The sequence below is a fragment of the Vulpes lagopus genome, chromosome 1, assembly GCF_018345385.1.
Source record: "Vulpes lagopus strain Blue_001 chromosome 1, ASM1834538v1, whole genome shotgun sequence".
Lineage (NCBI taxonomy): Eukaryota > Metazoa > Chordata > Mammalia > Carnivora > Canidae > Vulpes > Vulpes lagopus.
In genome coordinates, this window is record NC_054824.1 from 158,147,213 (window position 1) to 158,160,095 (window position 12,883).

The 12,883-nt window shown below is 39.9% G+C and overlaps 1 protein-coding gene across 2 annotated transcripts in view; it reads left to right on the plus strand.

Moving 5' to 3' along the window:
• PRRX1 (paired related homeobox 1) overlaps window positions 1–10,156 on the plus strand; it is a 72,828-nt gene extending 62,672 nt beyond the window's left edge. The window contains exons 4-5 of one of the 2 annotated variants that reach the window (XM_041761189.1): window positions 1,048–1,119; window positions 6,814–6,949. In XM_041761189.1, the coding sequence (XP_041617123.1) occupies window positions 1,048–1,102 (55 nt within the window). In that variant the 3' untranslated portion in view covers window positions 1,103–1,119; window positions 6,814–6,949. Of the gene's footprint in view, window positions 1–1,047; window positions 1,120–6,813 lie in introns of both variants that reach the window. The other variant, XM_041761180.1, reaches the window with a different exon arrangement.
• The last annotated feature ends 2,727 nt before the right edge of the window (window positions 10,157–12,883 follow it).

Sequence of the window (12,883 nt, forward strand, 5' to 3'; positions counted from 1 at the left end):
CATTCCATTGAACATAGTAAAAAGTGTAAGACTTGGAACCTATGTAAACATGCCCTTTGGATTCATTGTCTATCTCAGATCAGTGAAGCACGCCTGTGGCTAAGAGTCACCTTCTGGGGTGTTTCACCCCCTGGGATGACTGATGTGGCTTGGTCATACAACCCAGGGACAGTGAGCAAACAGTTTTGCCAGAGAGGACAGTTTGCTGACTTCCACAGCTCTCCCCTGGAAGAGGAGAGGAGGAAACCAAGACTCAAAGCAATTGTTTGCATATGGTCAGAATTATGAGATGGGATATTAGCCAACACATTTTTTGCTGGGTGTCTTTTATATCCAGAGTGGTGGCTGTATAATTTATCATTCAAGCTGGAACACGTTTAAGAGTGAAAGGGGGGTGCTATTAATAATGACACCAGAACAACAGGCGTAACTGGGGACATATGGTTCATCCTGTTTATAGCATGACATGGCCTCGTCTGTTCCCTTGAGCATCTTGTAGGTGATGACGTCAGGCAGGCAACTGAGTCACCAGGAGGAGTAAACATTCTCTCACAGACACTACTGTCCTGGCAGGTGCCCTCTTCATCTACCCATAGCCAGTTGAGGGAAGCTCGTTTCTGGCACATATGCCCATTGCTTAGCTCAACTGTTTTCCATAGACAAAGGAGAACACGCACAACACCAGAGGTATTAAGACTCATGGATCTTGTGGTGCTTTGCCTCTTGGGGAGTGGTGATCAACCAAATCCCAGGCTTTTAATTGTTATTCTAGATGAAGTAGTTAAGAAGCCTCTCCCTAGAGACATCCTTTCCTATGGGAGCTAGGAAATGGCCTGGATCTGCACTGTTGGTCTGCAGTGCCAATTCCAGAGGGAGGACTGGGCTTCAAAGAAAACTAGTGACAGGCAAAAGAGCAGCCAGCTGTCCTTGTCCACAGCTCCCCTCCCCATCCTTCTCCTCCTCCCCCATTTGATCGTGGTCACGGTGCTGCCTGACATCCACTGAACGCATTTGGCTCATTTCTCCCTTTCACGCTTTCAAAAATAGATCCTCGTCCCTCCCAAGATGTTGTTTACACGAGGGGCTTCATAACGGATTCTAACGGAAGACACTGAAAAGGTAACTTGTCAGAGGGGGAAGAGGGTGGCTGCTGGGGGTAGGGTTTAAGTGGGAATGAAGTGTGTTCAAGAAAGCGGGTCTTGCAGTTTTAGTGATGCCAGTAGTGAAATCCTCAAGTGGGGAATACTCTGGGAAATCGGATCTGCAAGCATATGTGCCCATAAAGTTAAGGGTAGTATGATAGCCTAGGTAGAGCAGGACTCCTCAGAGATTACTGAGCATGTGAATCACTTGGGATTGTGTTGCAATGCAGACTCATTCTGTAAGTCTGGAGCAGGACTTGGGGTCTGCATTTTTAAGTTGCTTCCCTGTGATCCCGACGCTACTGACACTCAGGATTACATGACTGTAGGACATAGGGCAGGGGTCAGAAGAACTGTGTTCTTGTCCTGGCTCCTGCTGCTCCCCAGGCCAGTTGGATCATCAATCTCTTATGTAGCCTTGCATCTAAGGTTGAATTAGCAATGTTTCCCCACTACATATCTCACAGGGGCATTTGATTCCAGGCAGTCAATGTGCATTTCAAAAAAAAAAAAAGATAGAAAAGTCCTAGAGAAAAGAGAAAGATGCAAGTCTCCATGTATAAAAACATTTCTAGAAAGAAAAGTTAAATATAGCAGAAGGATCACTGAAACTACAGTGTAAACTGGAATGTGGTCCAAGTGGATCTACTTTAAAAGCTAAACCGCATTTGAAAAATCGACTTCTGCATTTGAAAAACAGAAGTCAGAAATACTTATTTACTTCATGAAAGATCACTTCCAAAAGGATTTATGGAGTCTCTCTTTACAAGTAAATGTGCAGAGGAAAACTGAGATGGGGTTGTCTTAGATGAAGCAGATATACCTCTGTTCTCGCAGGGACAAAAGAACAAGCCAGAAAGATGGTCTCCAACCTCTACATATCACAGACAGAGTCGCAAAAGCCTTAACAGCCTTTGGAAAAATCCCAAGCTGGTGAAACTGTAGGATCTCAGGATGACACAGACTCTCGGGCTGACAGATTTGTCTTTGGGGGGAAATTTTCAACAGCTTGTCATCATTTGTCCAAGAGGGCCAAAGAGAAAACAAAGTTAGAGTTGAAAACTGAGGCAGGCATTATTTTTCCCGAGTGTTCCTCGATTGTTTTGTGATTTGTGGGACATACACCACGGGTGATTCGAAAACAGAGCGGCAGATGCCCATAAGTTTCTTGGCTTTAAATTCATACCGTATATAGAATTTTCCATGCTTCCTTGGTGTTTGGCAGTCATCTGAACATGTTCCTCCTCCCGACAACCTTCCGGGTAGGTTGAAATGATCAAAAATGATTTGTCCCCAGTGCAAATGGAACTCGAACCCTGCCGGTGGTTAGCATTTTGCTGTCTGTGGCTAAGCTCCATCTGTTAAGAATCTCCAAATAAGGAGATGGAAAAATTTCAAGCTTACTTAAATGTGTCAGCTCTGTACAAGTCCCCGTGCAGAGCTGCTGAATCAACAGATGGGATACAAGCTTTTCTTTTCCATCTCCAATTCCTCAATGCACTTTATTTGGCAGTGCAGTTTCTCGGACACAGACATTCTTAAAAACTCAAGAGAAATGATGCTTTTGCCAAATCCAATAAACCCAGTCCCTGAACTCATCTCGTGTCTGCCTCCTGTTAGAGGAGCAGGTGGTTCTCAGAAGGCAGGACCAATGGGCAGGATCTCTTAGTGTTGGTAAGCAGGCTCTTGGCGTTATCCTGTGCTTAATTGATACAAATCACTTAGTTTCTGTTTCACTTTCTGATCTTGGTAAGCTTAATCCTGTGTAGGCATGAGTGGTCATTTTGCATTCTGAATGGCCCTAGAAAATTGGCCGAAAACAGCTAATCAATCCTCCTTGGTTTCATCTTGTGAGAAAATGTTTCAAGGTTCTCTCTCTTTTCCTAACACAGACCTTCATAAGCTTTGGTGCCATGGAAAACAGGTGGTCACAAACAATCTTTCGCATTGGCAGCCAGTCAAGGCTCTCTTGCATCTGTTGTCACTTTAGGAAATGGGTCCTCTCCAACTTTTCATGCTGTTTTTAAAGCATGACTAAGCTGCTCTAGAGTACCCACTCATTAATTCTGCCTTCTCTGACCTGTCACAAGTCTTGCTTGTCACTGGTATGTCAAAGGACTGCTCACTACATGCCTCTATGGCTCTTTTAGTGCAAGCTGAGAAACTAGAACCATGTCCAACTACCAGAAGGAGCACAGACTCATAATTCTTTAGTATGTGCACAAAACATCCCTATGGTCTCTACTTGCAGGGTTATATATTGTAAACATTGGTTAAGAGGCTATGAAGTAAGACTGGCTCTGTTCTTTTATCCTACTTCTTATCGCTATGCAATGTGCTGGAGTAAGTTAGATCCATTTTTGAAAATGTATGACTTGCCTAAACATTTATCAGGTGAAAATGTTATCATTTAATAAGTTCCTAGGGAATTGGAAAACTCACTCATTAAGATCGGCTGCTTTTTTAATCTTTATGTCCCATTAACTTGAGTGCTACCTATAAGGCATTGTCACAGTGTCGCTAATGCAGTGGTGTTCTTATGATGGCACCACAGTACAATTGGACAAGGATTCTTTCTCAACTCTAGAAACTCAGGCTACCATTTAAGGGAGAGTGTCCCAGTGAAAATCTAATTTTCTGTGCAGTATATAACTAATTTACATTGATTTGGGTTTGAGATGGAAAATGGATCAACATTTATCTCATTTGGGAAGAGATATCTGTTCTGCACTAAAGGGAGAATCTCAGGATCTCCAAGAGACGTGTTACCATATGAAGTCTTCAGACTAGAATATCAGATGAAGTTAGTAAACTATGAGGTAACTATAGCAAAAAAAGTCTGTATAATAGATAATATTGAAGTCACAATTAGAGTAGACATTTCTAGAAAACAGCGATACTGTCTTCAGTAAATGAAAATAATACCCCAAGGTTACATTTCCCCTTTGTCTACTATGGAAAATGGACTACATTTTTGACTATCAAAAAAACGAGGAATCTCTATTAAGTAGATTTTGCTTGTTTAAAGTCTCAAAGACTTGACCCCTTGGAAAATTAGGTCAAGTACTTAAAAGAGTACTCCATGACCCTCTATAGTTTACCATCAGATAATTTTTTTCCTTATGCTCTCTCATAAAGTTTTAGCCTTCTGTTTCCAGAAGCTATTCAATTTTACTCCCAGCGTTTAACAAATAATACAGAGAACTCACCATTTCAGCTTCTCTCTTATGCATTTTAAATGGTACATGTACCATATTCAGAACTTAATTCTCTCACGAAAACTGGTTGAGAAAAGCTGATTTGGTTTATTTCATAATCTATAACTTAGGAACATTTCCTAAATCCAAATGTCTCTTTTCTTAACTATTTACATCTTTGATCTTATTGAGATCTTAGATTGCAGTATATCCTAGCAATTTCTTCAGTGTAGGATTTATAGGTTTGCATATATTTCTGATAGTTTCTTGAATGGAAGCAAGTAATTCATATAGGAATTAAATGATGATATGTATATGGGTTTTGAAAATAAATGACTTTTTTTTATATATTACCAAAAACAGAACAAAACAAATGGACAAAAACCTTGTCCCATTTTAAAAGATTGTTCTGATCCTTTATCTCACTCCTAATTAAAACTTACCTTAACTGGGGACTCTTTTTCCTCCTCTTTTGGTAGACAGTGGTAGAAGTGATAGTGCGTTGTATAAATCTAATTTGCACTAATATTTGTTCATTTTTTACTACCAAAAGATATTTTGATGGGTCAAGAATATGTAGTCATCAGCCCCTGCTTTTGTCCTAGCCCTTTGATTTTGCTTATTCTGTGAAGAGACCAAAATTAATACAAAGGACTACTTCCTAAGGATGAAAGCATATTGATAAAACATTTTTTAAAAAATCATTACTCACAACAGGATGACAGAGATCAATGACACTGAGCAGGAACCCATTTAATCATACTAGATATTTCTCAGTTATCTATTCAATAAATGCTTTCTTGAATGTCAAATACGTGCCAGATATGATGTTAGCTCTACCTGGGGATATGGTGGTAAACAGGGTCAGGTGTGGTGTCTGATCTATGACCTTTAGTCAAGGAATTGAAATAAGTGCTAAATGGAAAATTACAGGGTGCTCTATGAGAACCTAACTTTGCATAAATGGTTAAGAGCATCTATCCAGAAATGGGTAAGAGTGAAGCGGGCAAAAATAAAATGGAAGAACATAGGATTCTCTTGGAACCCTTCTTCCTCCTTCTGCCTTAAGACACACACACACACACACACACACACACGCACACTCACACCAGTGCTATAAGGTTTTAAATTAAGGATGTGTATTTCTGGAAAGACCTAGTGATCTGGGACTAATTACATTTCATTAACCTAATTTTCCTGGGTTAATTGCTAGTAACTGAGCTGAAATAGGCTATTGTGAGTCTTGACTATAAGTCTCGACTCTGTGGTCTCCCAAATAAGGATTCATGACACAGGCTCTCTATTTGTAGAGTAGCTTTAGTTTTCTCTCTTTCTAGTCTGTCACTTGATCCCCAGAACCACAAACTCCTGTGTGGCTGGTAAAATTGCACTGGAATGCAGGCAGCAGCGGAGCACATGTCATTCCATTTGGAAGTCTATCTCATTTCAGGCCTCAGTTGAAAGGGATTTTGCTAATCTTAGAAACAACTAGAAACATTTTCATTTAATTAAAATGAGTTCCCTTTTAACTGTTTAGTAGACAGTAATGAATAATTTGCATCCAAGTCTAAGAGACTATTACTTTTTCCTTTAAAAGAAATTCATGGATTTGATTAACAGAAAACCACCAAATGCCCATTTCTGTCTGGCCGCATTTCTAGGTCTTAATTACAATCTCTGACAATGAAAAACAACTTCAAATTTTTTCTCAGGAGTAAGGACAAAAAGAAACGGTTACCTCTGAGGTCTGAAATCCTGAAACTGGCTGGAGCGTTTGGTAGTTTATCTAAGGGATTTAAACATTTCCCAAATAAGTGAACCCAAAAGGCATCTTGAGCTGCTCAAGTACTTTTGAGAAGAAGCTATAAACTCAAGGCCAGTCGGGATAGGAAGCTCTGGATTTGGCAGTACTTAGTGCTACCAACCATTGAATCAAGAATGAGTTGCTCAACTGGTTCTCAAGTACCCTATTTAGTATGGTATCCATTGATCACCTAAAATGTGTTAGACTTAAAGTCAGCTATTTAGTGTGAAGAGGGCAAAATGCCGTTTCCTTTTCGAATTCCTGCTTCTCTTTCTCACTGCTCCCACAGGCTGGTGATGGAGGCAGGAAGAGAGATTAAATAGTGTTTCAGTTGGTCGGCTGATGAAACATCCTGCTATTCAACATAAGCAGCTTTCTTCTCTCACCCTAGAAATAAATTATTATTCACTGTGTCCAACACAGCAAACACCTCTGCCCGCCCAGTATCACTCTCCCATGCTTTCCCCTGTCCTTCCAAGCACTGCCATCTTTTCCCAAGTGCCTTAGACCAGTGGAGCTCTGGGGCTGAAAGGGACCTCAGAGGTCATCCATCCAACCCACCTGCCCCTACCTGCCCCGTGCTGAGAGTTGCATCCATCTGGGGCACAGACTTGCAGCTTTGTGAAACTAATGCCTGTTATTCTCCCTGCTTTCTCCTTTGTCCCTACAGCGCCATGGCTACTTATTCTGCCACATGTGCCAACAATAGCCCTGCACAGGGCATCAACATGGCCAACAGCATTGCCAACCTGAGACTGAAGGCCAAGGAATATAGTTTACAGAGGAACCAGGTGCCAACAGTCAACTGAGGAAAAAAATAATTAAACAGGCCTAAGAAGAAATCAAAAACCATAAGACACCTATCCTGCTCTGTCATTTCTTCATCTGCTGGAAAAAAATAAATAAATAAAAACAAACAAACAAAAAACCTGAACTAAAAATATTGGGACCATGGCAGAGAAAAGCAGGAGAGGAGCAAAATGAAAATTAGTTAACTAATGTTTCTCCTCCCTCTGGGATACCACCACCAGTTGTTTCTGTGTGTTAATTTTGTTTTTTTCTTCTATTCATGCGCTTTGCTTTAATGTACTCCAAGCTTCTTCAGTTAGGTTCAGCCCACCCACCCCCATGATCGTATGGGTTTTAAAAAACCTACAGCAGCCAAAGAAACCATATATATATATATTCAGAATAATTGTCTAATGTCTCTCAGTGACCTGTTTGAACCTCAGTGCCTTGCCCGATCCTTCTTCCCAATTCTCCATATAGAAGCTCTAGGAACTTCTGAAAAGCCAAAGTCTTTCTGAAGAATCTGTGCCAGACATGATTTCCTGTCTCACTGTCTCCATGTCTGTTGGTCATGGTAAGGTTTTTCCATCAGCTACTGTTAAAAAAAGCAATTGTGTACAACATCTGGTGACTGGGTTGTCTAATCCAATGTGATTGGCTGTGTCTGGCTAATTCTAAGCTCTAAGCTGTAGATCTAAGCTCTTCATATAAACTATAGATTTAAGCTCTAAGCTGTAGATGATAATACCATCACCACCACCCCTCACCCCCATCCAACCAATCTGCCATCTTAAGTTAAAGATATTTGTTGTTTTTGAATGATTTGCTGTCACGGGCTATTTGACAGAAGAAATATATTTCACTTGAGAGAGGGAGAGAAATTTCTTTAGGAAAACAAAGACTGAGTTGTGAAAGGCATGGCCTACATCTCTTTAGTGCCTTAAGGATAGTCAGATGCACACTTATATATATACTGTATATATTTATATATTTTATATATATATATATAAAATATTCTTGCAAGCTTGAGTTTGCAGTTTCTCAAACACTACAAAAAGCAAATTTCACACCATCACCACTGCCCTTAATCTCTAGTGATGAGATGTTTTTAGGGATTTTGTTTCCTTTCTTTCTCAATACAAAATTCTCATTAAGGCCACAGAGCAATTAATAGGGCATCTATTTGAGAACAGGTCTCATTTTCACATTTGGACTTTAAATAAATTGGAACCTATCTGAGGCTGTAAAAATGTTCTTGAGTTTGTGGAGACTGAGCTCTGGTGGAATGGGAATATATCGTGACACATTATAGGAATTACACTTAGAGGAGGGAAAACCATGTTGTCATCTGCCCCTTCTCCACTTAACAGAAATCTGAAAGACACGTGTTTAAATGGAATACTTAAAGTCTTGTCTAAATTCCAAAAATTTAAAAGGCAACTGTGGGCTATTCTTCTAATATTTTGAAATAAAGTTTAGTACCTAGGGCTGTGAGCCAGGACTGACCTGTCTTTGTTTCTTTCTTTTTGTCTCCAGCTGTGCTTTTGTAACTTGTCAGGTGGACTAGACCAAACCACACCACCATGCTGTGCCTCAGTTTACCTTTTTGTAAAATGGGTTTAACAATACTTACCTACCTCACAGGGGTGTTGTGAGGCTCTATTCATTTGCTCCTTCATTCTTTACCTGTATTCTCTGTTTGTGCAGCACTTTGTAGCCATGGGAGGAAAGGGACTATAAAAGAATACAACATTAATGGAAGGATACGTTACCTGGAGGCCTTGTTTTCTAGCAAGGAAATGTTACCTTGCTGTAAATACTTATAGCCTTGTATTTGGAAATGAGAAATAGGTTTATATTTACAGACTTCTCAAAAATCACATCACTTGACCAAAGAATAATTTAAGATACACAGAACAGACTATTTTTGACATATTTTAATCCTGTCCAGGTTGGTTCTAAGAACTTAATTATCAGTAATTAAAAAGCTTTAGATTGATTTTGGCCAAATATGCCAACTCTGAGTGACAGGCAAGGACTGTTGAGTTTAAGATGCACTTTCAGCACACCTGTGTTCCCCCCCTTGGCCTATCAAGTTGAGATAACGGTGGTATTTTTTCAGCCAAACAGCCACCATTCTGAAAATGTATTTTAAATGTTGAATCTGTACTTCTTTTAATAACAAGAAGAAAGCCCATCTTATGCATTTTGCTTTCATCCACTGATTCTCTCTTCTTTTAACATACTATTAAAATATTTCTTACCAATGTTTTATGTAGGCTGGCTGAACACCACATATTACTTGCTTCCTAAGGAGTCCTTTGACTAATTCTTTTGTCCTACTAGCTGCTGTGGATTATCCAGATTCAAAGGAACAGTGTAGTCTAACAGATTAAAATGTTCTTCATAAAATGAGTGCAATCTAAGGAATTGGTGAACTTTTGGAGTTTGGACTTCCAGGAGAATAGCTAAAAGTGAGTTTGGGTTATGGTGCAGGGAACAGAAATCATACATGACAAGATGTTGCTAGGAAGGAGGAATTTTCAAAGATGGAGGAAAGGGATAGAAGGTCATATAAAACAAAATCATTTGAAGCTTTCATCCTGACATCCGTTTTCAGGAGTGAACAGAAAAGACTGAACCCAAAACCTAAGCACTACATGAAACTGGGCAATTTTGCCACAGATGCATGGGAAGCAATGTCTGGGAAAATCAGAGAGTAGCCAGCGCTGGTCAGCCATAGGAATTTTCATTGCTAAACAACACCACAAACATTTATTATCTAAGCACCTGATCAAATATACACATGAGACAAGCACTCAGTATTGTTCATTTATTATTGATTTTTTTAAAGTAGAAGTTTGATATATGATTTAGAGGAGTAGACTTTTGGCTTCTATGCCAAGTCTCAACAGAGGGCCTCAGGCCAACAAAGTTCCAAGGCATATCCCCTATTCCTCACCTTCATTATACCCAGATGCAGATGAATACATGCAAACTGTCTGTCACCCCAATCCCTCCCCAAATAAGATGCTGATTTGTAGGATACTTGCAGGTTAAGTCAAAGCATAAGAGGTAATTGAATAAAAAAGGGAATGACACTTAGGGTATAAAGATCTCATAAGAAATGTAATATGTAAATTATATCTTGCTTTATGATGTAAAATATACATTGTTTGCGTTAGAATAGAAATGATTCCTTTTCAATAAAAAGAAGGATACTACTATGCGGTCTTTCGTTATACACATTTGAGTCTGCTGATTCTTTTCTCTTTGAACTTCAAAAATAGATCTGCTAGGACCTAAGGGTACATGCAGAAAAGAGTGAAAGTAAGAGGGATTTGTGAATAGAACTTTTATTGGAGTGGGATAGTATTTTCTAAAAAGGAAAGTAATCCATGCCTCAAAAGTAAAGACAATGGTAGGAGGTAGAGGGGGCATTTATTGGTATTATTGGTACACATAAAGTGGAACTTTTATGAGAATTTAGTTATTTTTTTACCCACATCTTTAACATCCACAATACCAGCTATATATGGCAAAACAGACCAAATATAAAGTACAGAGCTTTATTTTAGAATAAAAAAGAGAGTTAAATTTACGTACCTATTGTATTTAGCGCTGGGTGTATGGTAATGGGGGAGGAAATAGAAAACCAAACTGGGAGATATGGATTCTGTTTTCATACAGATTAAGATCTGATTTATAAGAGAACTTTATGATGAACCAATGTATGCAACAGCTCAAGACGATGAATGAATGTGTCAAACAAATAGGGTAGATGAGAGTCCAGAGAGGAAGAAAGAAACATGGAGCTGAAGTAGGAGAGGTTTCACAGAAGAACTGGACTGGGAGAAGAGGAGGTGCTGGCCTTTCAAGTCAGAGAGCAGAGAAGGGATGAAGGCAGAATTTGTGTTCAGGGACCATAGCAATATAGGCCCAGATGGGTTGGAGAGTTTATTTTGAAGCCATGTGGAAGAAAACACTGAAAATTGAAATTGAGCCTTCATCTTGCAGAGTATGGTGTGTCAGGACATAGGAGTTTGAAATTTTGCTCAGGCCAGAGAAATCCATTGAAAGTTATTGAGCAGAAAAAAAAAAAAAAAAAAAGGTCATGCAAAAAAAATACTACTTTAGCAGGATTATTGTGGTAAAAGAAGGAAGGTAAGCCAGTGCAGAACAGGAACTAGAAGCAGAACAGTTAGAAGAGGGACAAAAAGCAAAGGTTGAATAGGAAACATCTCATAAAGAATCAATAGGACTTTATGGCAGGAAAAAGAGAATGAGTCTTAGATAATCCTGGTTTGAAATCTGGGAACGAGGAGAATAAATCACAGACAAAACTGACAGAAATAAACAGAAGCAGGGAGACCCAGTGACAAAAGACAGTTATTGCAGTTTTAGGTGTGTTACTGAATTTGAAAACCGAAATGTAAGTCAAAATATGAAATTGCAGCTTGAAACTAAGGTTGAGATCAGAGATAGAACTTTGGGACTCATCTATAGGGAGGTGATAAGGTGTTCCTACCTTGAGGAACAAGGATGAATGAGTTCCTCAAGAGGAGAGAGCATCATTGTGCTTCCATTGGAAGTATAGTCGACCCTTGAACTGTGCAGGTTTACTAATATGGGATTTTTTTACAGTACAGTACTGTAAATATATTTTCTCTTCCTTATTCTTTCTTTTTTTTAAAAAAAACTTTATTTATTTGAAAGAGGGAGAGCACAAGCAGCGGGAAGGGGGTGGCAGAGGCAGAAGGAGACGCAAACTGCCTGCTGAGCAGGGAGCCCAACACAGGGCTCAATCTCAGGCCCCTGAGATCAGGACCTGAGCTGAAAGCAGATGTTTAATCAACTAAGCCACCCAAGCACCCCCTTATGATTTTCTTAATAACATTTTCCTTTTTCTAGCTTACTTTATTGTAAAGATACATCATATAATACACATGCAAAATTTGTTTCAATAGACTTCTTATGTCATTGATAAGGCTCTGGTCACGTTTTGGGAGATTTGAAAGTTTTACATGGATTTTTGACTGCACCGGGGGCGGTGTGTCTAACTCCATGTTGTTTAGAGGGTCAACTGTAGTTTCAGCCCAGGGAGGAAGATCAGCTTGTTTATTATCCCAGAGTTAAGAGAAGAGGAGTTTTCAAGGAGAAGGGAATTTTTAATATACTCAATGCTGTAGAGTAGACAGCTTAATTGGGGGTGTAGGAAAGGCCATTGGATGTGTGATTTTTTCAAGTACAGTTTACTACAGTACTGGAGGAAGAAGGTACACTTTGACAAGTCATGGTAAGAATGAGTGCTTTAAAAAGTGGAAATGGAAGCAGCGGCTTATAGACCACTTGTTTGAGATACTTCAGCATTGAAAGTTTATTAAAGAGGAAGAGGATTCTTTCAGCTGCAGGTGACAGAGACCTACCAACTGGTTCAAACTACAAGGGCTTTTTTTTTTTTTTAAGATTTATTTATTTATTCATGAGAGACACACACACAGAGGCAGAGACATAGGCAGAGGGAGAAGCAGGCTCCCCACAGGGAGCCCAATGCGGAACTCAATCCCAGGTCCTGGGATCACACCCTGAGCCGAAGGCAGACACTCAGCTATTGAGCCACCCAGGCATCGCACAAGGGCTTTTATTTAAAACCCACTAGGATTGCCCACTGAACCCAAAGAAGTTGCTTTGCTGGAGTTAGAACAGCTCCCAGGATGCTAGACCCTGGAATGAGGCTCCTAGACCTGACAAGGTCCATACACTCTGCCCTGGAGCCCTCTAGCACTCTTCTGACTATGTCCTCTTCTGGGTAACAAGTTGCAGGGCCAAAAGATGTGTTCACCTGGAACCTGCACTCCTCATTGTAGGCCATCTTTCAGACACTTGGGATTTAGAATTCCCCGTCCCAATAATCTGGAGCCCATTTTCAAAGCCCCCATGGGCCTCTCTTC